The sequence below is a fragment of the Sparus aurata genome, chromosome 5, assembly GCF_900880675.1.
Source record: "Sparus aurata chromosome 5, fSpaAur1.1, whole genome shotgun sequence".
Lineage (NCBI taxonomy): Eukaryota > Metazoa > Chordata > Actinopteri > Spariformes > Sparidae > Sparus > Sparus aurata.
In genome coordinates, this window is record NC_044191.1 from 24,692,920 (window position 1) to 24,719,879 (window position 26,960).

General features: G+C 43.2%; 1 protein-coding gene across 1 annotated transcript; it reads right to left on the reverse strand.

The window, feature by feature from the left end:
- Positions 1-2,038: 2,038 nt before the first annotated feature.
- On the reverse strand, positions 2,039-25,681 carry LOC115581518 (A disintegrin and metalloproteinase with thrombospondin motifs 12-like). Its single transcript, XM_030416665.1, has 24 exons — positions 25,237-25,681; positions 24,718-25,076; positions 16,714-16,900; positions 16,382-16,590; positions 16,218-16,301; positions 15,717-15,841; positions 15,438-15,587; positions 14,523-14,666; positions 13,626-13,770; positions 13,191-13,283; positions 12,883-13,028; positions 12,597-12,766; positions 11,254-11,387; positions 10,707-10,827; positions 9,534-9,778; positions 8,997-9,138; positions 8,406-8,532; positions 7,564-7,774; positions 6,308-7,456; positions 5,343-5,495; positions 4,994-5,170; positions 4,314-4,460; positions 4,014-4,167; positions 2,039-3,798 (listed from the first exon to the last, which is right to left on the reverse strand). Exons 1-24 carry the CDS (start codon positions 25,352-25,354, stop codon positions 3,683-3,685), a joined length of 4,806 nt encoding a protein of 1,601 aa, XP_030272525.1. The 5' UTR covers positions 25,355-25,681; the 3' UTR covers positions 2,039-3,682.
- Between the last annotated feature and the right edge of the window lie 1,279 nt (positions 25,682-26,960).

The window sequence follows — 26,960 nt, forward strand, 5'->3', positions numbered from 1 at the left end:
AGCAAGAACAGTTTTGATATTTGTGTATTGTGTTAAAGAGATATGCACTGAAATTAGCATGCTAGCCAGCTAACCGTAGAAATACTTCTCCAAGACTGGAAAATAAACAGGTGCTAACGTTGGCTATTTAGCATTAGTTTCCAAAAGTAGCTAATTGTATAACATTACTGACAGTGTTAACATATTAGTTAAATTTAAATTCAAAATATATAATATGATATAGATATATGATTCAATAAACATCAAATACTAATTTCACACATTCAAGTGTTGTGACAGTCTTTGGGTGTACTGCATATGTGAAAAAGTAGAATAAAGTATTGTAAAACATTGAATTGTATTGTAAAAAGTAGAATAAAGTATTGAAAATACAATACAGTACACAATACACAAATACAGAAATTGAAATACAAAAATATGACAGAACCCAAGATATCGCCTTTTTTATTCCATGCATTCTTCTTCATTGTCATAACCTGGTGTCTACATTACCCACAGTGAGTGACATCACTGTGGGCAATTTATCAGATTACATGCAGCTTCCTCTGGAGCCACAGAAGGCTGTACTACATGAGGCTACTACTTTTTTTCACACATGCACATATACTCCCAAAGACCTGTAAACAAACTTTTATGTGTACAATTGGTGGAATAGCCCTTTAAAGATGTAGCCTAATGCAGCCTGTAATGATTAGTGAAACTAGATATGATTATATATAGACTTAATGTCTTATTTGTCCCCAAATTAACATTTAACATTGTTGTCAAAAGTCCGATTTTTTTCTAAACCGTCTCCTACATTTTCTAGTGCACAACAAAAATCTGCTGGTTTGATTTTCTTAAAAGTCCTGAGGACGTTTTAGTCAGAAACAACTAACCAGACACTCAGGGCAGCATCAACAGAATACACACCTGGAAGCTAAACAGTTATGTCACAGTATGTGGACATCAGGCATGCACAAACCATTATTGTAATAAGTCCTAAAGATTCGCAGCCAACATCTGTGTGCTACTGTTGGCCCTGTGCACAGAATGTCTGGAAAATCTACAAATAATGAAGTAAATGCTCGACTATTGAATCCAAAACCACAATTGTTTGGCTGTAGAACACTTGAATTGTGCTGCACAAGCTGTTAAGAGTAATTTTATGGCTATTTTTGCCCCTCTGAGAGAAAAACCAGTCAGCAGCCACTAATGTTGTTTTGAAAACAGCTGAAATTGAGCTGTGCCAGGTAAGTCTGTGTTAGTACACTGATGTCAACACTTTATTGATTTGAGACTCAAGATTTAATGTCTTTACAAGCACCAACCAGCATTACTTCTGTCATTATACTGTTAATAAATAAATATTACATATGTGGAGTCAGAAGTTGAGATGTTCTTTGTTATTTCCGGGCATTTCCACATTTTAAGATCAATTCCATTGTGCAACACAATGACATAACAGAATGAGGGATGTGGTTAGGTAATACAACTGGACGGTCTTTGCTTCGTCATCATAACACACACACACATCACACACGCACACGCACACACACACACACACACTGCCTTCTTCAGGACATGGTGCTCCACATTGACCCAGTATTGTGTTACTCCTTCCATTACTGCTGACTAACTCTTGGTCTCTGGCTTGAGTGATAGCAGCAGGGTGCGCGGAGTGGGCCAGCTTCCGTCCGTGTCAAGTTTTCTGGCACATAGGAGCCTGAGAAATCTGGGCCAGCTGAACCCGATCCTTGAAACAGAGCCCGGTGCCGCTGGTTCTGGTGTTACACATGAGGCAGCATCTGGCACCCCCAGGCGAGAATGACCTTGTTGACACCAAAGGTCATAAAGCAGAAGACCATGATGTAATGAAGGGGTAAGGTATGTCAGCCTGGGATGAAGTGTTAATACTCGTGCTCATACTGAAATTTCAGTGGTATTCGAGCAATGTTATGGCATTTTCCAATAAAAAAAAACAAAAAACATAAATAATGTATATATAAAAAAAAGAAAACAGACTAGCCTACATGCATCACACCACCAACACATTAAAAACATTTAAAGAAAAGTTTTATTACATGTCTCAGTTACAAAGCAGTTTTGTCAAAAACATCTTTTATCGTCACGTTCATTAGCGGAGACTTGATAAGTACAAATCAGTCAAGGTGATGACAACTGTAATAACTGTACAACATCATACAAGCGAAGCAGCCATCTTTAGAGGGACCTGAGAGGGATGACCTGCAACACCTCTTTCTCATTGGTCAACGTCACACAAGAGGAGGAGCACCACAGGTTAGACCGCAGAACTGTGCTCGTTCTGCAGCTGATTTAAAGGAGACATATTATGCCTGTTTTCAGGTTCATCATTTTATTCTGGGTTAGAATAGGTTTACATGCTCTAACGCTCAAATAACACATTCATTTCTCATACTGTCCGGTTCCGCAGCACTGTTACCCCCTTCGATCTGAAACGCTCTGTGTCGGCTCCTCCTAACAAATAACCAGTCTCCTCTGATTGGTCAGCTCTCACATGCCTGAGCCAGCACCAATAATAAAAACAGAGCAGCTGTGCTAAATCAATTTGGACATGCCAAATTAGCTGCTAGGTATAAATAATGCAAATATGTGACATAGCGCAATGTCACAAAGTCACAGAATTAAGGAGGGACTATTGACGAGGCATTTCAGGTGCCATGTTTTCTGTGGGAAAGAGGAGCTTCTGTGGGTGCGGACTTTACACTCTTTAAGATCTGTTACATGAGCAAGAACCAAAAACGCTCAAAAAAGCAAAATAGGTCTCCTTTAATTATTAATGACAGTTATAACAAAAATGACTAAAGCAGGAGCTTGTACCCAGAATAATGTAAACACACAGTGCCAGCTCTGAGAACGAAAACACAAATAAAACAAAAAAAAAAATATCAGTAATAAAAAAAAATACACAGAGAGTATCATTACTATCAACAATTGAATAAAGAGGTCACAAAAATCTTTATTTACATTCTGTTTTTACCAGTTCACTTTGAAATAAAAATATAACTGGTCACTTGACTTGTTGTGAGTCATCAACACCTGGATTATGAAAGCACCTTTAACCCAGAGAGATATGTACTGTAAGAGGGTGAATACTGTACCTTGTGTTATAATAGCACTTGAAATTTTGTAACTTTGCATTTGTGCTTATTGATACATTTTTTTTAGGAGTAATAATACATTTTCTAAATTTTTTTTGTTAGGTAAATTTGACTGAATTATCATACTCATTAAATCACATTCATTTTATGGCTCATTCTGCACGCTGTCCTTACGCATCAGAAAAAATCCTGTTAAAATTCACCAATAATTCAATCAATAGCAAAAATATTTTAATTGTAATAAACATTTCCGCTTGATGAACACTGAATGCTTGTAATGCTCCAAATGTGCATTTATCATCACTGTTTTTTAATTTCATGGTTCTTAAAATGTAATCCTATATGTAATCTATACATTTTTAAAAACCCTAAAAAGTAAAAGAAAAAATCATAACATCCTCTAAGTCGACCCAGGTTTATTTCTGTTCGTTGTGGCACTTTGGTTTGGACGTGTCAGTCTGTGGATGGTGTGGCTTGAGGCCAGTATTGCAGGAGGATACAGTAAGTATTACTGCAGCTGGAATGTGTCCTTTGTAATATCTGTGGCTGTGTGACCCGGGCTATGAGCCGCAGGTGACACAACACTGTCTTTGGACCGACCTGAGAGAGCAGCGACCCAACAGCTTCAGCTTGTCACAGAAGCGAGAGGACATCGTGTTCTTCCTGCAAACTGGACCTGCATGAGAGAGAGAACAGCCAAATTAGTAAAATAATAGAACCTTTAGAATAAATAGATACCATGAAAGACTGTAGTGCAGATAATGTGTAAGGTCAAATTTATTTTGAGTGATTTTAACCAAGAATGAAAACAAAAACGTGCTGTGCTATCATAGAAAATTGTACGTGTGTTGATAGTGAAGCTGCGGACGGACTGAGCTTTTGCATACAAACCGGCGTTGGTCTTGCATTCCTGCATATTGCACTTCCTGAGAGTTTCTGGTTTGGAAATCTTCTCACAGAGGCTGTTCGGCATTACAGCCAAATCCTGCTCGCTCGCACAGTAGACTTCACGTTGCTGCTGGCCCGCGCCGCAAGTCACAGAGCACTGCGAAGTCACACACACACACACACACACACACACACACACACACACAGGGTAGCATTTCAGTCTATGATTACCAAAACTGTCTGCCTAATCAATTTTGCAAACAATAAAAACCATCATCGCCTCTAATATATCCCTTGACTGACCTCCTCCCAGTCGTCTGCCTTCCACAGCGTGCATGGCTTTAGACTGCACAGCTCAGTGCTGTTTGGCCTCAGTGCGGTGCTGCAGCGATGAGGTGCGGGGCAGTACACCAGCCGCTCCCTGATGCCTTCACCACAGCTGCCAGAGCACTGAGGGGAAACACACGGATTCAAGGGAGGTGTCTGCTTTTCACTGAGACTGGAACAAAAAATCTGAACTCCCTACATGTGGATCTGTATAATATGGGGCATGACTGCGACAACATTCATACATTTGGGAGTCGGGTGTGACTACACAGGTGAATTATCAGTTGTCACTGTGATACAGTGGAGGCCAAATCTTGCAACTGAACGGCAGTAGCTGTGGTGAAAATGATTATGAGGAAATGGGCTGAAATTCACATGAATATATTTTGTAAACAAAACACAAATCCTCCAAATCCTGTATAGCAGATTAATTATCAAAGGGGAAAAAACAGTAAAGGCGCAGTTCCTCCAAATTACTTAAACACTGGTGGGCAAATTTCTAATGACGGATATCAAATTAAGCCAAAACTGTCCGCATGGTTAGATGCCACTTAAGGTAAGACATCAAATAAACATGTATATTTATGTAAACATATGTAGAAAAAACTATGATACTAGTGTTATATGTAGAGATCTGATGTGTATAATGCTCCTACCGGTCCCCATGGTGATATACTCCAGGTCATGCAGGGCTTGTGGGGGCAGGTCAGAGTGCTGAGGGGTCTGCTGGCCGCAGCTTGACAGTGGAAAGGTCTGAGGGGGCGATTACTCTGAGAGTCGACACACTGCACATCGCGGTGCCTCCTCCCCACCACCCCACAGCTATCCGGACACTGCGGAGATGATCACATTGCAATAAATGGCTCCAACATACATGACACTCGTCAAGCTGCAACAGAAACAAACCAATCTAATCATCCAGCAGATTATGTATAATGTGAATTAATGAGTAATCAGTGATCAGTTATCAGCTTCAGGGAGTGGAGGAAATCTAACATTACTCACCTTGCTCCAGCTGCTAGTTTGCCAGGTGGCACAGGGCTGCAGGTGACAGGTGCGTGCAGGCTCAGGTCTCGTCATGCTGGCACAATCCTCGTCATTCTGGGAGCTGCATGCGACTGTTCGCCATATCGCTCCAATACCACATGTTGTTGAACACTGAGGAAGGAGAGGAGTATTTTCTCATTAAAACCCAGCTCGGGTTTAAGTGTGTACTTACGTGACAAACTGATTATTCTGACACACAACAACCAGCCTGATAAGTTGTAGCCTGACAAAAGCAACTTCTGCAACCATTTTTTTAAACCACTTGCTTCATTTCCAAGCATAACAGCTGACTTTTTTAATGAAGAAATTATTAAATTAATATGATAAAGTGACTCATATATAGGCTACGATACGCCCCACGCAAGTTTGCTTACTGTCGTTCATCTGTGTTTTCTGTTAACATAATGCTTTTTGGCAACTTCAAACTGACAACTAAAAACTGAATATTGAAGCTTCATTCATCATTCAGCCGTTTTTTAGCCCTCACCAGCAAACAAGGCTGCAGATAATGGTCATTTTTACTCTCGATTAATCTATCCTGTCTATCCTAATCTATCTAAACTGTCCTGATCAGTTTGTACGTGCCAAACTAGCAAATAGGCATAAATTATGCAAATGTGAGACACAATGACGTAGTGTGATGTCGCAAAGTCATTGAATTAAAGACACGGATGAGGTGTACCAGGAGCCGTGTTTTCTGTGGGAGATAAACACTGAGGGAAAGGACCTGTCTCTGCAGGTCCATTTTCAAAGCTTTCACTTTTATAGTAGTCATAGTGTGCCTGGAGGGAAGGAAAACTGTTTTCAAAAGTTATGGTATTCCTTGGAAAAAAGCCAGCATTAATGTCAAGTATGCAATTAAAGGCCTTAAACATGCACGTTTATTGGTACGGTGCTTTGGGGAGCAGGATGTCTGCGCTCACCTCGCTCCAGTTTCCTGCAACCCAGAATATATCCATGCTGACGGGCTCTCTGGCCTTCACATTGCTTTGGTCACTGGGGCTTTCTGTCTGCTGCTTTTGGCCCTTGGACCAGGAGGAGGGTTTTTTAGCGCGAGAGACAGAACTGTTTTTCTTAGGTGTCACAGCAGCGGGCTTCTTCAGTTTCACAATCTTCACTGTGGGTGTTGCCGCGGTGGTAAATGGTTTCCTCGCAGTTGTGGAAGGAGCTCGTGTTGTGTGGAAGCCAGCTGTCGATGGCACTGGATGGCTTCTGTACATGGGAGTGGTGAGGGGAACCCTGTGCGTCCACTGGCTGTACGGGTCAATACGAGGGGTGGTGCGGGGGTGGGTGAAGGGATAACGGTGAGTCGTCTTTGCCCATGTTTCAGTGCTGGTGTGTGGGGTGGAGTAGGTGGCGGCTTCTTTGGTTGTGTGTACGGTAGGTGGACTTGTTTGTAGAGTGGGTGTGATGAGTGTATTTGGTGTTGGTGTGGTCGATTTAAGCGGATTTTTGTGTGATGTAGATGTGGTGACATCCAGGTCAATAATCCCCTCCTCCTCCGTCGTCCTCTCCTCAACAACATAATCATATCCTGGAGTATACATCAGCACATTTGGCGTGCTTCCCTCCTCTCCCTCCTCCCTCTCTTCTACTTTTTCCGTTTCCACGCCAGTTGCTTTTCTGTCCTTGGCTTTAGATGTGACGCCTTTCCCTCTCTTATCCTCGTTTTCCCTCGCTTTAACATCAAACTCATGATCGTCCATATCTGTGATTTCAGGGATTGTGGTTTTAAGGGTTGAGAGGGATGTGGTGGTCGGGATGAAAGCAGTTGTAGTCTCCTTGGTGGTCGTTTCCTTCCTCACAGTGATGGCTGCTGTGGGTGCAGCTGTGGTCGTGGTGCTCGTGGGAGCCCAGGTACCAGGATGCTCGGTGGGGTGGCTCTTAGGTGGGAAGACGCGGCGGTATTTAGGAGGAGGCCCGGGCCGTCTGCGAAGACCTGAGTTGGGGCAGCTCTGTAGGCCACACAGCGATCTGGACCGAGGTTTGGTGGAGAGGTCGCAGGTCTTCTTGGGTGCCAGAGCACACGTGACTGTGCGTGAGCGGACACCTCCTCCACATGTGACTGGGCACTGCAAAGATTACAGAACACAAATGAGTCATTAATTTAGAAAAGGTGGGAAAGGCCGAAGAGAGATTAAAGCTACAGCAAAAGAGTAGAATACAAAAAAAAAAGAACCTCCTCCCAGTTGCTGACAGCCCACTCCTGTCCACAGGGTATGTCTCTGTTGCATGGCACAATAGGCTTGGGTTTAAGGAGATGCTTGCACTCGACAGGGTGGAGCACCCTCTCCTCCCCTGACACCGTGCGAACACAGAGCACCGTACGCTTCCGTACCCCCTCTGAACCACAGGTGGATGAACACTGCTGCCAGCCACCCACCCACCACCTGAGGAGGAGGGGATGAACAGGAAGAGAAATTGAAGAGAGAGATTGCTGATGTAAGTGATTTGACTGCTTCCCAAACAAAAATGTGGTGAGGAAAGCAGTTAGCGGTCAGTGTTCTCATCTTTATCTAACAATAAAGAGGGCTGGGTATGGTTAGAAAATGTCCGATATATTACCAATATGTTTCCTGAAACACGTTTTCCATTTACCAATTGAAAGGTGGCCAAACTTGTTATAAAACATTTGAATTACATGTACTTTCAATCAATATGAATGTTATATGCAGTCAGAACACAAGAACTTTGCCAAACTAAAATACTAAAACTGGTCAAATTAAAATCAGGAACTATGTGATCAAAGAATAAAGAAAATAAGACTATAATTCTGACCAGGCCATTGACACAGACAATATGTTGGCCAAGCACATTTTGGTTCTGTACCGAGCCCTGAAGATGAAGCAATCAGCTAGATTCTTCCTGTTAGTCATTACAGTGAAACCCGGGGCTTCATGGCGAGAGTGCAGTATCAAAAAAAATAAAAGATTGGACAGTGGAACGAGTCCTTAACTAAAACCACAGTTCGGTTTGTTTTGACAGTACCGACAGTTAAAGAGCATTTTTGAGAGTAAGGACCTTGCGGGGCAGTCAACAGTCTTGCATTTCCGGTGTCTGTCTTCTGGACGGCTCTCTTGGTCGCACAGAGACTCGTCCACCACGCCCACGTCCATCTCGAAACACCGCACAGGCTGGTGCTGCTCACCTAAAACAGCCCGCAAGTCAGAGAGAAGGCGGCCAGGTCATAACTCAAATGTCACTGAAATCCTCCCCAACGAAGATATTTTCTTTGTCAAATCACTGAACAGTTTAGAACCCAGAATGCATCTCTGACATTCAGGTCAGCTCATACAGGCCAGAGTCCAAACTGAACATGGTGAAGTGGTACTTAGCTGTTATGCTGCATACAACTGGAATAAACTGAGCTGAAGATCTTAGATTTAAACCAAGTGCAGACAGTTTTAAATCCAGGTTGAAAACATTTTTCTTTATATGTTGAGATCTAAAACTTGCACACTTTAAATTCTATTTTTAGTATGCATTTATGGTAATTTGGTTTATTTTAAATATACTTCATATATAGATATTCCTTTGCTTTCATTAACGTTAGGCAAACGGAGTTGGCCCCTGTGTACAAAATGTGCTTTTGGTGCAAAACGCAACACAAACCTATGCCGCAGGTGGTGCTGCAGTCTGTCCACGCCCCGTGTCTCCACCTGTAAAGGGGTTCGATGACCTCATTTCCTGTCTCTTTGGTCTTCTTGATGGTGTACTCGTACTTTATACCGGGGTTCTTCTCCTGAAACAGCAACTGGAAAGGCAAATTAATTGTTATGAGGAGAATAATTTCAGGACTTTCTAGACAACGACATTGAACATATTCAAAACATATATACTTTATCATAAAAAACAATTTTTTCACATTTTTATTATTTTGATTAGTATCTGGTATTTCTAAAGCATCCTGAGAAAACAATTGCTTACAGGCATCTTATCCTTCACCCAGGAACTGTATACTCTGGCTCTGAAAACCTGCAAAGTTTGTGTGCTTTGATTGGTTTACTATCCTTAAAGTTAGCCCCTTTTTTCTCCCTGAAAGGTTAAAATCACTCTGTATAGACACTGCGAAAAATACTCATAATCATCTTAGAAACTGAAACATTTAAAAATTGTGATACATGAAACCACTGTGGATGGATATCCTACCTGCAGCATGACCGGCTGTCTGATGGGTCCAGGAGCCGTGAGGTTCTCCATGTTCCCGCTGCGTTCGTAAAAGAACGTCGTCCCGCCGGCCTCGTACTCCCCATTCCACTGGATGATGTAGTTGCCGTTGAGGAAGTACTCCTCCGTCGCCTCGCTCCTCAGAGCCAGGAAGTTACCTGCCTCCTCCACTTCCTGCACCAGGATGTCCCGCGCCCCCTCAGGTATCACCCCCACGTCCGTGTACCCTGGGAGAGTCGGGAGGGGAGTCAGAGTCACAGCGAGGTAATGGATGGCCCACCATGGCTGCTGCCACACTCACATCCAGACTACCAGACAGTCTCTCTCTGATCTTTAATAGAGGGTGGGCTCAGTCTGTGGGGGTGGTTGGCATGTGCGTGTGTGTGAGTGTACGTGTGCGTTCTCGGCGTGGGGGGCACTGCCCTGTCTCTGTTTTTTATTGTGTTTGGATGGGGTGGGGGGGGTGGGGTCGCTGGATGGGGGAGGACGAAAGCAGCTATGAGTAGGTCTCTGGAGTTTAATGATGTTTGTGGGAAGGTGTGTGTGTGTGTGTGTTTGTGCAGAAATGGGGGAGGTTTGCCCTTGGTCTCAGCCTTTTGAAGTCTTACACATCTGGGCTGGTTATCTGGAAAGGATGCTGTGCGGGGCAAACACACACACACACACACAGACAGAGAGCGAACAAGAGGGGGGGGGAGACGGAGGGATGTTTTTATTGTTTTAGAGCCTCGTTCTCTATTAATTTGTCTTTGCAGGGTGTTTTTCCCCAGATGAGTTGTGGTTGTCAGAGCGCCAAAAGACGTGCGTCTCTTTAATCGAACGCAAAACACGAGCCTGCAGACGCATACACACATCACACCAGCCAAGTACAGCAGGACAAACAGCTGCACAGTGTGGACAAGGAGACTGCCATGACAACAAAGAAACAACACAATGGCGTAATGCAAATCAACTGTCCTGAAATGACTTACCGCCTGTAGACATAAATTTGAATTCTGCACTTTATTCACACTCCTCTCGCGGGCACATCAAAGCTTTGCCTCGTTAATAGGTTGTCTGTTTTGTGTTACTTAAATGTTATGCTTGTATGATTTCTTATGTCCAGATTATTCAATTTGCTTCCAGCTGCTCCGACATGCCGTGTGTTGGACTCACCAAAGCCTTCGCCCTCATCAAACGATTTATAGATCTTCTCACAGCTCGTGCCATCGCCCAGACACACTCCGCAGCGGTCCTCCACTGCGTTTGAGTCGATGCCATAGTCACAGCCCACCTCCTACAGACAAAACACATACACACACACACACACACACACACACACAAACACATAAAAAAGCAACCACAGACACATTACGGTTATTGAGAAGCCAATTATTTATCATTTATTCTAAACAGCAAATTGAGATTACAATTTCCCAGAACCCAAAGTCACTTTTTTAAATGCTTCCTTTGTCAACCAACAAAAACCCAAAAACCCAAAGACTCTTCATTTCCAATTATACATGCAGCAAATCTTTATATTTAAGAACCTAGAACCAGCAAATGTTTGACATTTCTGCTCAAAAACTCACTGCAATGACTGATCAACTATCAAAACAGTTGCAAACCATGTTCTCTGGTTACACTGCAGCTTGTTTAATACATCTATGCTGCTCCACTATGACCCCTCAGTCTCTCTTAGTCTCTTACCCAGCCACACTACCTTGCACACTCCGTTGACGCAGATGCTCCTGGACTTGTTGTTCATGAAGCACGCCGTCCCGTCCGTCACAGTGTCGAGCATCTTCTCCGAAAAGTACTCGCTGACCGGTCGACAGTGTAGCTCACAGGGATGCACTAAAGACGGTTGAGGACAGTGAAAAACAGGTTTTTTACTTAGTTTCTTTCCCATGAAACGCTGAGTAGGAGCCCAGTTAACTGTTAATGAGTGCTGGTAAACTGGTTCTTACAAACCATCCCTTTTAGATATCAAATAAAAAATGACTAACCCATAATACACACCAATGTGTTTGTTAATGTATTTGTGTTGTTCCTCTTTTTGTTTGTTGCGTCTGGTTTTGTTTGCACAATTTTATTTTTTCCGCTACTTTTGCGTTTTTTGTTTATTTATTTTATGCGGCCTGTTATTTAATTTCTTCTTCTTCTTCATGCTTGCTTTGTATCATATCGTTTTGTTCTTCTTGATACAGAACTGTTTCAATTTGTACTTGTGTAGTTGAAATTAGGGCTGCACGATATGCAGATATACGAGAAAAAAAAATTACGATTATTTGACAGAAATTATGATTGTCATATGATTAATAAAAAGTGAAAAAAAAAGTTCCAATCACAGTTTGAATGTACCTGAAAAAAGCTAGTAACATCATGATGCTGTAATAGTTGTTGGGGTTTGTATCTGGAAAACAACATCTGTACACTACAGCATCTCTGCTGCACAACAGTACTACATATAACTCTATTTTGTCACACATTTTAACTTTGTCAAAAACGTTGCCACTTCTGAGATTTGGATTGTACACATATTGGGATTTCGATAATGCTTCAATTAATTGTGCAGTCATAGTTGAAATGCTGAGAACGGCGCTAAAGAGTATGTGAGTAGTGATTGAAAGTGAATGTTTATCTTAGTTACTGAACTAGGTACAGACATAGTGAACTAAAAATTCTATTAAACTCATATCTTGTTTGTCTCTTCATATGACAGTGAAGCCTGTGAATCCTAAAGATCAAAGATTAGAGCCCGGCTATCTGGGATGGATGATGATGATGATGATGATGCATTTGTGTAACTCTTTTAGTTTAAACAAGCCAAAATCACTTAATGAGCACAAAAAGATCATGAATTGTACTAAAACATTATATGCCCCTGCTATAGTGCAGTCGCTGCATCGATGAGGACTTTCCAATGTAAATGCTGCCCCCTGTTGGGCAAGATCTAAAATCGCAACTACAGTTTTTGTGTGATATGAAAAGTGTAAAAAAAGGGTTTCTAACGCATGTGTGTCCATCCGTAGTTATTATATATCTGAGGCGTTGACTACGTACATGAGTTAGCCACAGGAATCCATGTGTAGAGCTCATTGTGATAGGGCACAGTGTCAAATTCACTGCACAGCATCTCTCGGAAGGTCGGTGTATTATTCTGACAGGGTTTTGTGTTACACGTCCGATACCGCTTCCTCTCCCCGGTGCAGTACTTGCCCCCAAACTCCGGTCTGTGGAGGAAACAGTGGCACGCTTTGAATCAACCATGTGATCAGTTTCAGGATGTCATCTGTTGTGGAAAAACATGCCGATGAACTGTGAAAATGGTTAAATCAAAAAGTCTTACTTAGGGTTGTTACATTCCCTCTCTGCAGACTGAACTCCAGTCCCGCAGGTCCTGGAGCAGTGAGACCAGGTGCTCCACTGCCCCCAGCCTCCGTTCACCGTCTCTGGGAGCTTACCCACAATCACGCACTCTCCTGAGATGCACCACTGAAGGAGAAAATTGTTGTAAGATTAGTCATATTAACACCAGTAACATGACACATTTAACATTCAAGGCTCCTGCTCCTCATGTCAGTGGAGATAACCATCTCAATCCCCAGGCTAATGAAATCCAAACCCCGAAAAGACAAAGCAGCTGTCGCCACCCACCTTCTCCGGTCCACAGCGAGTGCCGTCTATAGGCGAGTCCAGTTTGGAGCGACAGGAGCCGTTCACCGAACACCAAAGAATCTGGCAGACGTTCTGAAAGGAAGATGTAATCCAATGAGAAAAAGGCCAACTTTCTGAAATATTCCTGATGTTCAGGTGCACAATAGTCAACTTTATTTATATAGCACATTTCATACAGCATGCGTAGACTCAATGTGCTTCAAGATAAAAGCACAACAATTGGAAAGATCATTCAACAACAAAAAACATGTATGAACATAGCAAACAATAAATAGATTCTTTAAAACTAGATAAAGCTTGTGAAAAAAGGTATGTTTTGAGATTGCTTTTAAAAGATAGCACAGTAGTAGCAGACCTTAGTTCATGTGGTAGAGAGTTCCAGAGAGTGGGACCATAATGACTGACAATACTCACATCAACTTCGTGGCAGAATGTAGCGTTCGGGCCATACTGCAGCTGGCACTGGTGGTGCGTGGTGTAGCGCACACCGAGGCGAGCAAGCGGGGTGGTCAGATCCCTCTTGGAGGGACGGTCATCCAGGCAGAAACCCCAGCCGCGACTAAGACAGACACACAAAGATGTGACGTGAATGTGTGACCTTTTGATGAACAGAAAAGAAAAAGCTGGAGGTGAAGAGAGAGAAATGAAAAGAGAGCAACTTGAAAGGCCGACAGAATAAGACTTCAGCAGGGTGGAGCTTGTTTGAGATAAATCCTTGCTTGTGGATTTGTGCTTTGAACACTGAGCAATGTTTTCACCTTCGCCTTCATCATCACCGTGTCGAGGATGAAATTAAAAAGAGTGCCGGGAAAACATCGGCAACTGAGAAAATGACTTGCTAATTGTTGACTCACAGGTCGAAGTTCAACAAAAATGAGCAAAGAAAACAGGGCGTGACCGCTCTTTAATGTTCCTTTAGGCTCTTCTTGCATGTTTTTGCTGGAATTTCTTTGGCTTCAAACGAATTCTGCTCGTTCAGCATATGTTCACGTCTTTCTTGCTCTTTTAAAGACTTGGTCCGTCATGGTTTGCCTCTCATTAATGTTTGTATAACTTGTTCCAACATACACCACACCCCTAGCATTTTCTTGGATCATTTTCACCTCCTCCATTCAAATCCACATCAGCATCCATCAAGAGTCGCTGCGGTTTGGAATTGTTACCATTTTCACTATCATTTCACAACCCCGGCAACCCACACAGTACGCAGTCATCTCAAGCATTCACCGAATTGCAAAAAAAAAAAAAGAGCGTTGACGCTGAGTGAATCATTTAAACATTTAATGAGAAGAAGTATTAACTCAGCCTTACTCCAGGAAGCGTGTGATGTATTCCTTGGAGCAGGAGGACCAAGTGAGAGGCGAGCTGTCGTACATCAGCTGTCTGGACATGATGAACGGATGCCTCCCCTCCAGCTCACAGTCGTTCCCCTGGCCGTCGTGATGGATCCCGAAGCTGTGTTCAAACACGACCAACAAGACCAATTATGATATTATCATTTCACAAAGAACTGTTTCGCAAGAGCACATGGTCTTCAAGTCTGCCCACGATGAAGCATGAAGTGCTCTCTTGGATCAACAAAAAAAGCCGATTGTGCCTCTGTACAAACGACTTGAGAATTTCAAAAGAATCCAACAGCGATGCATCCCATTTCTGCTGTACAGACAAGCAATTCATTTGCTTTACAATCTGAACTGGATCCAGAGTCTTTGACTAATTTGTGCATGTTTTACATTGATTTCTTTTAGTACAACGCAGTGAGCTACATTCATTTCTTATCCTAACAGCATACTGCCAAGATTTGTACATAATGTATACAGTAAATTAGTAATACGACTATGTGTAAACTATGGGTTTGGTCTCAGCTCAGGTGTTAAGGAGAATAACTTTACTGATTTGCCTGTTTTTTTTTACTCATTCATCAATCTAAACCGTATGCCTCCTGGCTCTTTCAAATGTTACTTAAAGTTGAGTCTGCAACATCTTCATTAATATATTTTTGTAACCGAGTGCATTTACTCATGAACTTGTACTTCAATAAATTCTTTTCTTCTCATGCCACTTTCTACTTCTTCTCAGGTATCAGTCTTTTTTTATGTCTGGTTACAAGATACAAGCAATTTTTTGCATACAAACAATTCATTACTGGGCTGGTGAGCTAATGGAGATTTCATTACACAACTGTATATTCCTCTATAGTAACTGATCATACACACAAACACAGACCTGTGGCCCATCTCGTGAGCGACGGTGAAGGCGACAGGTAGTCCTGAGTCCTCATTGATGTTGCAGCTGCGGTGTGGTTGACACATCCCAGACAGATGAGACAGACCGAGGGTCTCACAGGGCTGGTTCATTCCAGCACAGATGTCTTTTCTGGGGGGGGGGGGGGGGGGGGGGGGAACAGCCAATTGTATGTACATGACACCACAAGAGAGCCTAGAGTATATAATTCCATCCATTTTATTTAAGTTATGTAATGAAATTGCTGCCTAATTCCCTTGCCTGGTGATTAGCACAGCCACATCATGATGAGCCGGGTGTGTGTCGCTCTGGGGGTTGAGGTTTTTCTGCCAAGCACAGAAACTGGCCAGAGTGGTGTCTGCGTGGTGAACGATCTTCAACCCTTTCTGCAACCAACAGCAGAATTGTACACTTCACTCGGCACATTTTTGGCTTCTTTAGGATTTGTTACATTCTGTCATTTGAAAACAGCTTCAGATTATCTTGGGCCCTCAAAAAAATGTGTTAATTTTCAGCATTGTCAGTTAAAGAGCAGTAACCTGAAGACATACTGGACTTTTTCATCAACTTTGGTGTGAGCTCAGTTCCAGCAAGGCCACAATGCACAAAACTAGTTTGCTTTTTGACTCTCCCACTTTTCTTCGCCTCCTTAATGAGGAATGCTTCATAGACGTGCATGCTCGCTTCTTGTTCCAACTTTAATATATGTCTTCCAAAAGCAAAAATCACATCCAAGTTTCTTGAGAAAACCTCTTTTGTTACCTCCTCTCCCTGTAGTAGAATGAGGCGAACCAAGATGACGTGGATGGCGTTCCCAATACTGGCATCATGAAAGATCCCAGCCACCTGTCGACACAGAAGTCATTCACTGCTAAGAAAACGTATCAACTGTGCAGAAATGAGTAAAGCCAAATCTTACTCCTCACCATGTTCATGATGGTGAAGATGTAGGACTCCACATTATCGCTGCCGTGGTACTCAATGAGTTTGGAGTCAGCCACCACCATGGTCTCAACCCAGCGCTCTCTGCTGACCGAGCGCTGTGACCGGGACTGAGGCTGATCCTCCCCCCTCTGCTGCTCCCTCTCCCATTCCTCCCTCTCTCTCTCCACCTGGACGGAGTCGCCGAGAGCATCTACAGCACGGACAAAGGAAGAAATCACACTACCTTTGTGGCTTATTCTCACTTGACTTATACTCACTTGTGTGCACTTACGCAAACATCTGCAGTCCTGCACACATACATTCAGATACACACCTTGAACTCCACAGGGGCTGGGTGTTTCTCTGGACTCTGCGCTGCGTTTTGCTCTGTGATTTTCTGGAGTAACTCTTGGATAGACAACGTGGGGCTCTGGAGTCTCTGCAGGATCATCAGGATCATCAGGAGACTTCTTGACAGGTTCAATGAAAAAGTGTCCTTCTGGCAGGGAGAAGAAGCCTCTCTGAGGAAAAGAGAAATGAGAAACAGATGAATATGCATTAAGCAGAAATGTTTCGTGTCTAACTGAAATCACATTTGAAAACTCATGCAATCCGATCAGGGCGTCGCACTGTATCTGCTATACTCTGTTTATAGACCTTACAAAGGCTTTTGACAATGTGGACCATCCATTACTCATTACCACCTTGATCAGCGCTTGCATTGGATGCAGGCAGCAAGTGGTTCCACAACTACCTGACTAAGCGTTTACAGATGGCAATATCTTTTCCGACGCATTTACTGTTATGTAGGGTGTCCAACAAGGTTCAGTTTTAGGACCCTTGCTTTTTATAATCCATATCAACAATGTATGTGACAAGTTCAAATTCGGGAAGTACCATCTACATGTGGACGATACAGTTGTGTACTCCCATGCTAACACCCCAGAGATTTCAAATCTGCAGACTGATTTTAACACCCTGCAGCACGCTATATTGGATCTGAAATGGCTTTTGAATTCAACCAAGACCAAAGTCACGCTTTTTTCACCAGGGCAAACACAGGTTTGATGGAGTAACTTTTCAGCCTGGTAAGTGCAAATAGGAGACTTTAGTTGGACAAGATTTTAAATTTTAAATATCATATCAGCGACCTTTCTGGCCTCGTTAGGACTCAGATTGATAATGGCGATGTGGTGCATTCCACTGCACTCGGAACTCTGAAAAATACTTCCTATAACACGGACAAATGCAGTGGAAAGGCCATCCATGTCAGAATGCTTTAGCCATTAAACGCGGGCAAGATCCACGTAGATCCTGAGATCTACTCATCCAGTCTTTTTTTTAAGTGCTCTTAACTGTTGTACCAGCTGCTGTAGTTGCTTGCAAAGTTTCCAGACTTGCCATTCGAACACCCGTTTGAAGCAAGTGTGCATGTTTTTCAGAGCAAATGCACTGGATTGAAAGTCCGAATACCGACTCGGAAATTCCGACTTCTGACTTCCAATGGAACACACCAATAATATTTATATGTTTGCCTCACCTCCAAACTCGACATCCTTTATCAGTCAGCCCAAACGTATTATTTTCCTGACTAATTCTAGCTTTAGGACCCATCACTGTACTTTATATAACATGCGGGGACGATCGTCCCTCACTTTGCGTAGGCTACAACATTGGTACATCTCAATCTACAAGGTTATTTCAGGCACATTTTCTTCTTATTCAAGATAGAAGTATTTGTCGTTGCAAAACAGTCATAATCTCAGGTCTCACAGGTGCCTCCTGTCAGATCTATGACCAAAAAATCAAACTTGGTCTACTCTTGTCCTTGGTCCTGTAGAACAGCAGGCCAAGCTTAAACCTGAGACCCATCTCTCTTTAAATTAATTCAATACTGCTGCTGTTGTGATTTGATTCGATGCTGTTCTGACTAGGTCTCACTTGTAAAAGAGATTTCAATCTCAATCTGACTTCCTATTTAAATCAAGCTTATACAGACAGGCAAATTTGAAAAACTGGACAAATCTACCTTATCTCAATCATGAGGGCGAAGGCTTTCTACTCAGTCTCAGATATCCCAAATTGTAATCAAGATTAAAAAGATTAACTTTTTATCCCAAATTCTTGCCTAATGCAGATTTAAGTCTCTTTTGTGATGTTGTGCATTCTGAGACTGTGACTAACAGAGAAAAGTAACATCCTGGTAACAAGCATGCTGTGTTGTTGTGTTAAAAAGTAGCACAGTTTCAGTGATTCCCACACAAAAGTGAGAGGTTGGACTTTCTCTTGAAAAGCCTGCTGAAAAGTTCACTCCTCCATAATTTCCATCATTAGTCAACAGATCTTAATATGAGCCTTCCTCCTGCCCTGGAGCACATTCTCTGTCGGCTGCAGCAGCAATACAGAGACTTTTCACTAAGAATGCCATGCATGTTCTTACTGGTGCAGACTATTTACTGGCTGATCGGTGAGGTTGCCCAGTGAACACAGACACACAGAACCACGTCTCCACACACAATCACATGAAAACACACATGCATGCAAACACACAAAAGAGCCTTCTGTCAAATCTCCTTCTAAACACACACATTATGAATGTTCCACCTCCAGCTTGCTGTTTGTTCTATTCATCGAGGTGATTGTGTGTGTGTGTGTCTGTGAGTGTGTGGGTTTTATGTCAACTGAGCCCAAACAAGCCCAGACTGTTCTGGGTTGAACCCTCCCTTTCCCCCTAAAACAACTTGCAGGAGACACAAAGAGAGCAGGACGCATGATTCTTTCTGGAGCTAAACGGAATAAGTGCAGCTGAGTAAAAGAATCTCAACTTGTTTTTTCTTGTACCTCAGCAGTAATTTTTACATGTTAAACCGTCTATGCATGTGATTTAACACATCCAGGATTACACAAACAATTGAAAAAAAAAATCCCTTTACATGCCCCTCTAACGCATACTGGCCAACCCTCCCAATTATTTTACACTGTGCAGTGTGATGTTCGATGTGCTGTTGCACCTCATCCTCCACAGTGAGTAAGAGATGGACAGACAGACGAAGAAGAGCAAGAAATACTCAAGCAAATTTCAGACATTCCGAAAGAAGAATTCCCATTTCTTGCAAAAAAGATGTAAAAGAAATTGGCGATTTTTCTATAAATCACCAGGGGTCACACGGATGTTAATCACCATGGGAGAGGCTGACAAACCTGAAGTATGCAGTCTCTCATGGCTGAATGAAAACTGATGGATACAAGAGAGGGGCAAGATATAAAAGTCAAATAAAAATTATTTAACATGAAATTTCTGCAGTATTCTTGTTTGAATCATTCTGTAAAACTCGCCAGGATGGAGGAAACTCAAAGATTGATTGATTGATTGATTTCCAAACTCCTCCCTATTTTTGAGGTCTCATCGTTGGCCTCCTCTGCTGCACTGAGTCAAGCGAGTCCAACACGAGGAATCCTCAGAAGATGATTTCTGCATCGGATTCTTGGCTCCCTTCTTTGTGTTTTGAGGAGCAGATGTAAAAAATTAGGCCATGCAGCCCTTACAGTTTGGCCAGTTGTGGTTCCAAGGGTCTACCCTGCTGTTTGCTGCAGTTACGCACTGTTCAGCTTTTCTGGGTCACCCCCACAAGTGTTACATGTGGTTCTTGAGACATGTGTTTCAAACCACATTCACTGAGTATCCCGTTTCTCCACTCAGGGAGTTCAGAAAGTACAAATCCAGAGGAGTGCTCCGCTTGGAGAGACTACATTACTCCACCTGTTACAGTAAAACTTGTAAAATAAGATGGAGTGTGCAAAATCTGGCACAGAGTATTTGTAGCATACAGTTTAACTCCTCAGTCTTGTTTTTTCCCATGTAAAGAGCAGCAATTACGCTGCAAATGATAAACAAAGATCATTTGTTTATGTTTGCTTTGGTTTTCTTCCACCAAACTGAGATTAAATAAAGCATTGAGAAAGGGTTTTTTCAGTGACTCACAGTATGGCCTTAAGCCAGGGGTCCCTGAGCTGTGGTGGACTCATCCACAAAGCATGCGGGCTGATACAGTACGTCTACGGTCAGCTGGGAAAGCTTCCCAGAGGCCCTGCGCAGAGAGCACTCAGCTGATTTTTTACTGTTGCTCTGTGTCTCATTCTCATTTAACCTGATTGAGATTTGCCTTTGCATTTGCATCACCTCACTACATAACATTTATGATGCACATTAGGGGGGTGAAGCTTTGGGCGGATTCTTTGCTATTCTCTGTTATCATGCCACCTTGTCGTCTCGTATGTTTTCCCAAACGTTAAACTTCCAAGCGAGTCCCGGCAGAAAAAAAAAGAAGGCAGGTGGTGGAGATCATCCAAGAAGGAATGCTACAGAGAGGCCCATCCAAACATCCAGACGAATCGCTCTGCATGATCTGTGCTATCTGAATACCAAATGCAGTCCTACTGTGCAACGCAGTCTAGAAGGCTTCGCTTGTAGAGTGTGTTTATGGTGTTATTTGTGATCCTTAAATTACCACGCAGGGGTCCTGTGTGATGTCTGCGCTCGACAAACAAAGACGACTTGAAAGGATGGCAGCCAGGACTTTGTTTTCTACTTGCACAGAAATTAAAAAAGGATTATTCTGAGGCAGTTTTTTGCCCTAAAGGCAGTTGAAATCCGCCTCACACTGGAGTTCACTTTGCACTTTCGCCACCTCCTGCCCTCCGCCCCTCCATTAATCCCCCCTCCTCTGACCTAGAGGAAGCATGTTCGGGCGTGAGGTGCCAGAGCCAGGGGAGGTTACCATAACACAGGTCTGTGTTCTAAATACATCGGCCATGTGGAACTGCTTTACTCCTGTTTCCTGCTTCTGTGGGTTTTGTAGTGCCGGCCAACTGGGTCTGGAATAAAAAGTCTGTGCTGTTACGCAGCCTGTGGCCTCAGCAGTGATTAGTGGGACACAAGGAGAGGTGGGGGCGGATGGTGCTCATTACTGCAATAAGATTAATCGCGACAATTTTCCACCAAACAAACTTGCGTTTATTCTTAGACAACTGTTTTCCCGATAATTACAGGTTTCACTACACTCGCTTATCCTCGGGTGTGTTTTTTTTTCACTCCACAGGATAATTCTGCCTGTGAGCTAATTTCTTCCATAGAGGTCAAAGACATTATCATTCTTCATCTGCATAGTGCGAAGAAACATGCATTTAAGTAAGGAAAATGCTGATATAATGGGTCCGAACTTGCATGTTCTCGCTTTGTGTCGTGCCTCGGGGATTAAGAGAGCTCCACCGAGAAATTTTTGGCTTTTCTTCAACAGAATGTTTTTTTCCCACAGAAACACAAAAAAAGGACAGTGACAGCAGCCTCCATCTAATGACTCTGGACCTCATGGTTTCACATGTTCAAAAGATAGTAAAGGTGAAGGGGTGATCTGAACGCTGTGAAGCCATAAACACCTGAGTAAATATGGCTCTCTGCAGCATGGCTCTTATTCCTGGTGGAGTTTATGTTGTAGCTTTCAAGGCCTGTTCTGTGTCAGGGTCCCTTTACTTTGCCCACCAGATGACAGATCAGGTTGTAGAAACCATCTAACCTGCCTACAACTACAGTACAGCTCAGGGCAGGAGTCAGACGCATCTATTTTCTAATGAATTCTGTTGTGTAAACATATCACCATCTGATTTGCTTGACCAACGAAGGCTCGAGCAAATTAACTCTGAAAAACCTACCCTATTTGATCAATATGCATCAAGCGCCACACATCATTTAAATCAGAGGAACCTTAAGTTTCGGTCTGGCTCATTTAACATCCCAAAAAAAAACACTTGGGTTTCCTCGACAAATCAATGCTGCAGAATGTGACAGCGTAATCATGTTCACTACGAAGACCCTGAATGCACAAAACAGAAGTGTACAATACCACTGAAAAGCCAAGAATCTGTGCTTCACCTGTCTTCTTTTAAAAGCATATGGATGTGTTTTTGGAACAATACCTTTTTAAAGGTCTGTCTAGGTATTTGAGCTTTTGTGCGACTGCTTACACGAACATCAGATGTGGATGATTGTCACTCTTGGGATCAATCTTTAACTGCAAGTTGTTGAGGAATAATAATTTCAGTAAGAGCTGAATCGGTTGTTTATAGACAGAAATGTCATTTTCAACTAGGCCTGTTTGATATGCTAATAAACATCGTGTGGAGAAGAATGAACATGAAACAAAACGGGGTGGTAGACCCCGACCAGCCCGACAAACTGAGAAGTTCGTACACGATGTTCAGTTATCCTGATGCATGCTTTGTTTTATGTTTTATGTATCGTTGTCCTTACTTGCATTGAGTTTATTGTAACGCTCGTTACACCTGCCAGAATGGCTGAACTGGCACATTTACAGAAATGTTATTAATGTGCAATGTCCCCTAAATTCTAAACTGTATAAACAAATAAATAAATAAAAAATGAGGGCTTCTATTGCATTGATGTGATTTGGGTAAAAAAAAGAAAAAAGTCTGATACTTTCAAATTGCAATTAGTAATAGTCCCATGGTGCCGTGTTTAGAAACCATAACTGTTCATTGATTGAGTTTACAGGAAATGTTCTTCATCGGGATATGTATGGTTATCTGGACGTGAAGTGACACAAGATGTCGGTCGTATCACATGGCCCAAAAGAATCTGCAGCTCTGGCCTGGGAAAATGTGTTGCTTTTCTTTTTTTCTGATGTAAAAGTAAACTGATTGTCTTTGGGGGTTTTTGACTATTTGTCCCACAAAAAAACACACACAATTTAAAGACGTCACAAGGGGCCCTTTCCGATGGGACATCACAATAACAATTGAAAATGCATTACACAACAGTTTGCATCACGCAATAGGGGAATCGCTGGTAGAAAACTGCCTTCCTAACGTTTATAAACGAGTATTTTTCATTTTTTATTTCTTTGCTTTGTTCTTGTGTTTCCCGTTTGTTTACCGCCAGTCTTGTGCTGTGTTAAAAAGGATGACTGTGACAAATTTATATGTTAAAGCAGTCCATCTCTAGATCTGTCTCCTGAGGCTGAATGACCTCCGCAGCAGCTGGCAGGGTTTCCCCTCCCACATCTGTCTGGCTGAGTCGTGCTGTTTAGCGGTCTCTCTGCGGTTTTAGCTGCTATAAACCTTCTTCTACAGCACAGAAAAATCAGTGTAATATATCAGAGCGGTTTCCCACCCCCTGCCCCCCCCAGTAGAGTTGGAGGGAAGGGTGGAGAAACTGTGAGCAATCGGGGCTGCGGAAAAAAAGGGTTGTAGATAATTAGAAACTAGCGCGACGTGACACACTTTTCAAATGAGCTGCATTTACAAGACTTGGCAGGAAGAGGCAGTGCAACCCACACAAACATAGCAGAAGGGGCAGGAGGCAAGACCCTGCAGGAGAGGCATTCCTGCTGTGACACAATCAAACACGAACACGGAAACATTCTTCGGGACAAAAGCTGACACATCACATCATTTCAGAGCCGGGAAGTTCCACATCCTCCTCCTATTTAATTGCTTTAAATATTGGTGTAAATCGAATGAATCGGTGAAAGACGAGGAGTGTACTTCGTGAATAAAGGCCAGCGCAGTTACAGCACCATACATTTCTCCGGACATCTTCATGTGGTGCATATCTCTTTTCGCAGCTAAAATATTTTCATCTGTTGAGCGGCTTGTCTTTCTGCCGTCCAGCTGCATTCTCCTCCTTTGTAGTTTTACGTATTTGATCAGAAACACTGCAGCTGAAGCTCAACGTAAAGTATGGCTCTATTTCCTGTCTCTCCATATGTCAAACCTTTTCGGTCCAGACTATAAAAATGTGCCAAAACCACTCACTGAAACTCTCTGTCAGCGCAGAACAAAGTCACACTTGCACGTCTGCAACTGGAGGGCTGCACAGAGGTTCAGCAGGATGAGCAGGCGGTGAGGTGAATGAATGAATTAATGAACGAGCGAGGGCTGGAAGTACAGAGGGAAACATCTGAGAGACAAAGAAGACCGAAAGGATCTCGTGGCTGGCCGAGAGGCAGCAGACGTCAGCGGGTCTGCGGCACAGTCGTTCTGCAAATAGTGTCAGGAAGCCTTTGAAGGGGCGAGCGAACACACAGGGCAGTGTCAGAGGGAAAGGGGTTTGCTTAACAGCCAGAGACTGCCTGCGCCACATACCAGCTTCCCCAGAGTGATGCCCCCCTTTCACCTTCCTGCCAAAAGCAACTAGATTTCTCAAAGATATGACCCCTCAGCATGGATTCATGGAGGAGGATGCTGCATAAAAGCTCTGAACATGAATGAACGAGAGGTCTAAATTGACTTTCTCGCCCGGTGAGACAAGACGATTCCCTACCAGTCCTCTGCAGGTGCTGATGGCTGCCGTTCCCCGCACATCAGGGGCTTCCACGGTGCCGAGGAGGTGGCAGGAGTTCCCCTCAGGGCGGCGATGCTCTGTGCTGCTGGCGCTGCCGTTCCTCCTCTCCAGGATGTAGTCACTTGAGACCAGGTGATTGTTTGCAGTTAGATTGAACGTTAAAGCGCGACCCTTGTAGTTGACCTTGTAGTAAACCTGTCCCTCCAACTCCAGGGGTCGCAGGTCACGCCTGACTCGCCCACCCTTGAGGTGGTGGGACACAGAGTGGGAGATGAAGTCTCCATCGGCGGTGGTTTTCACCGGGTGGACAATGGACAGGTCTGACTGGGACAACTGACCTGCAGAATCAAATACAACACAGACACAGGCATGGGCAGATTTTTAACTTTGCTGCATGTTGATTCTGATATGCACAAACTTTCCCCACTCATGCATTCACTTCAAGCATGCACACACATGCAGCCTCTGCTGGTAATATATAAACTGCACCACACTGACCTTGATCTGCAAAGAAGGAGAGGAATCTGCCGGGGTCTGAGAGCTCTTCGTGGCCGGCTGCCAGAATTATAACAAAGTGTAGCAGCAGAAGAACCGGGCACTCCTGCGAACATCGCATATTTCATGTAAGCAAACTCACAGCGCTGCATAAGAGTCCTGGGCTCCGGGCTTCCAGTGGCGTTAGAGGCGACCACTTGGCTCCTGCGCTGCGCTCTGTCATGTCATGGACAAGCCGAGAAGTCTGAAGCCCACGAAGGGAAACACGCACCGAGCAGGACTGGGAGCCAGTTCATGGTTTTGAAAGAGAGAGGGGAGAAAGCTCTGGCTCTGTGTGGAGGAAGGGAAGGAGGGGAGGGAGGAGCTGGTCTCTGCTTACTTTCCTTGCGAGGAGCGATCGAAGTGGGGGGAGAAGGAGTCAGGATCGCTGCTGCTGAGGAGGAGGAGGAGGGAAGAGGAAGCCTCGTTGATTTGAATAAAGCAGCCGTCCTGTGTCGAGACTTGTCATTACATCCCGCACCATCACGAGACAATGTTCTGCCTCTCCCAGGAAGCCCGAGCAAATACTGGGGATCATGTGGGATCAAAAATTTGAGGATGAACTCACTGCTTACTTGTTGCACAGCTGTGAAACTCCGAACAATCACAGTCGGTATTTATGTTAGTTGAGGAATCACTAGCCATTATTATAATTGATGTTATTAAAGTATTTTCATGCAAAAATTTATTAATTACTCAATTAATTAATTGATATGGCAGGAAACAGGGGCGGACAAAGGGTGTTTTAGGAGCAGGGGCGAAAAAAATTCAAAAGGGCACCAGCATGCAGAAAGTTCAGTTTCGGATAACTTTATAAGTAACTCATTATGTTAAGATTTCTGCCATTAACCCGTTTTGCCCCACTGGCAACAATTGTTGCCGAAGTGTATCACTGTCATTTTCTACTCATAATAAAAAATCTCAAAGGTACTTATGCAACTTTTTCCACTTATATGCTAGTAGACAACTTAGATAAACGTTTTGTTTTATAAAAAACTGTTTCCAAGTGCTTCCTATCACAAGACATCATCTGCTTCCTGCTACTTCTGACTGAAGACATGGTTGATGCAAATCCTCCTGTAAAGAGGCAATTTTCATAAATTTCTTATGATTTTCCCCCCAAACATGTTTATAATTATTTAATCATTTAAGTCTCTAGATTAACCCTCCCCCAAAATTTTTTACCTGGGATGAATATTTTTTTGTTCATGGGCTTATTTCTGTGAGTGGCAACAAAAGTTGCCAGTGGGCACATAGCTTGTCGCTAACTAAAGGAAAACACTGTCTGTAGGATTGCTCATAATTAACAAATAATTTCAAATTGTAGAATGATGTACAATGGCTCATTTTAGTCCTCTTAGAATACTCTTCCTAGCTAAATAAATTCACAGGTATTCAAGGCCTGTGTCTATAAGATTTTTAGGCGGTCGCCACCCCCTCGTGGCCCAATTGTTGAAAAACGCGTGCTAAAGTGGCCTTTCAGGGGCCAAAACGCACGTGAAAGTGCCCTCTTGGGAGCCAAAACGAGCACTTAAGTGACCTCTTGGGAGCCAAAACGCATGCTAAAGTGCCCTCTTGCTTGGCAAAACACACTAAACTGCCCCCTTGGCTGGTTAAAACATGATAAACTGCCCTCTTGGGTGGCAAAAATGTGCGCTAAACTGCCCTCTTGGGATCAAAAACGCACG

Excerpts from the sequence above, each read along its gene's own strand:
- LOC115581518 (XM_030416665.1), bottom strand. The coding sequence starts at position 25,354 with ATGCGATGTTCGCAGGAGTGCCCGGTTCTTCTGCTGCTACACTTTGTT. Across the intron at positions 16,901-24,717 it reads TCAGCACCTGCAGAGGACTG|AGAGGCTTCTTCTCCCTGCC; the intron begins GTAGGGAATCGT and ends TCTTTTCCTCAG. Across the intron at positions 3,799-4,013 it reads GGAATGCAAGACCAACGCCG|GTCCAGTTTGCAGGAAGAAC; the intron begins GTTTGTATGCAA and ends TCTCTCATGCAG.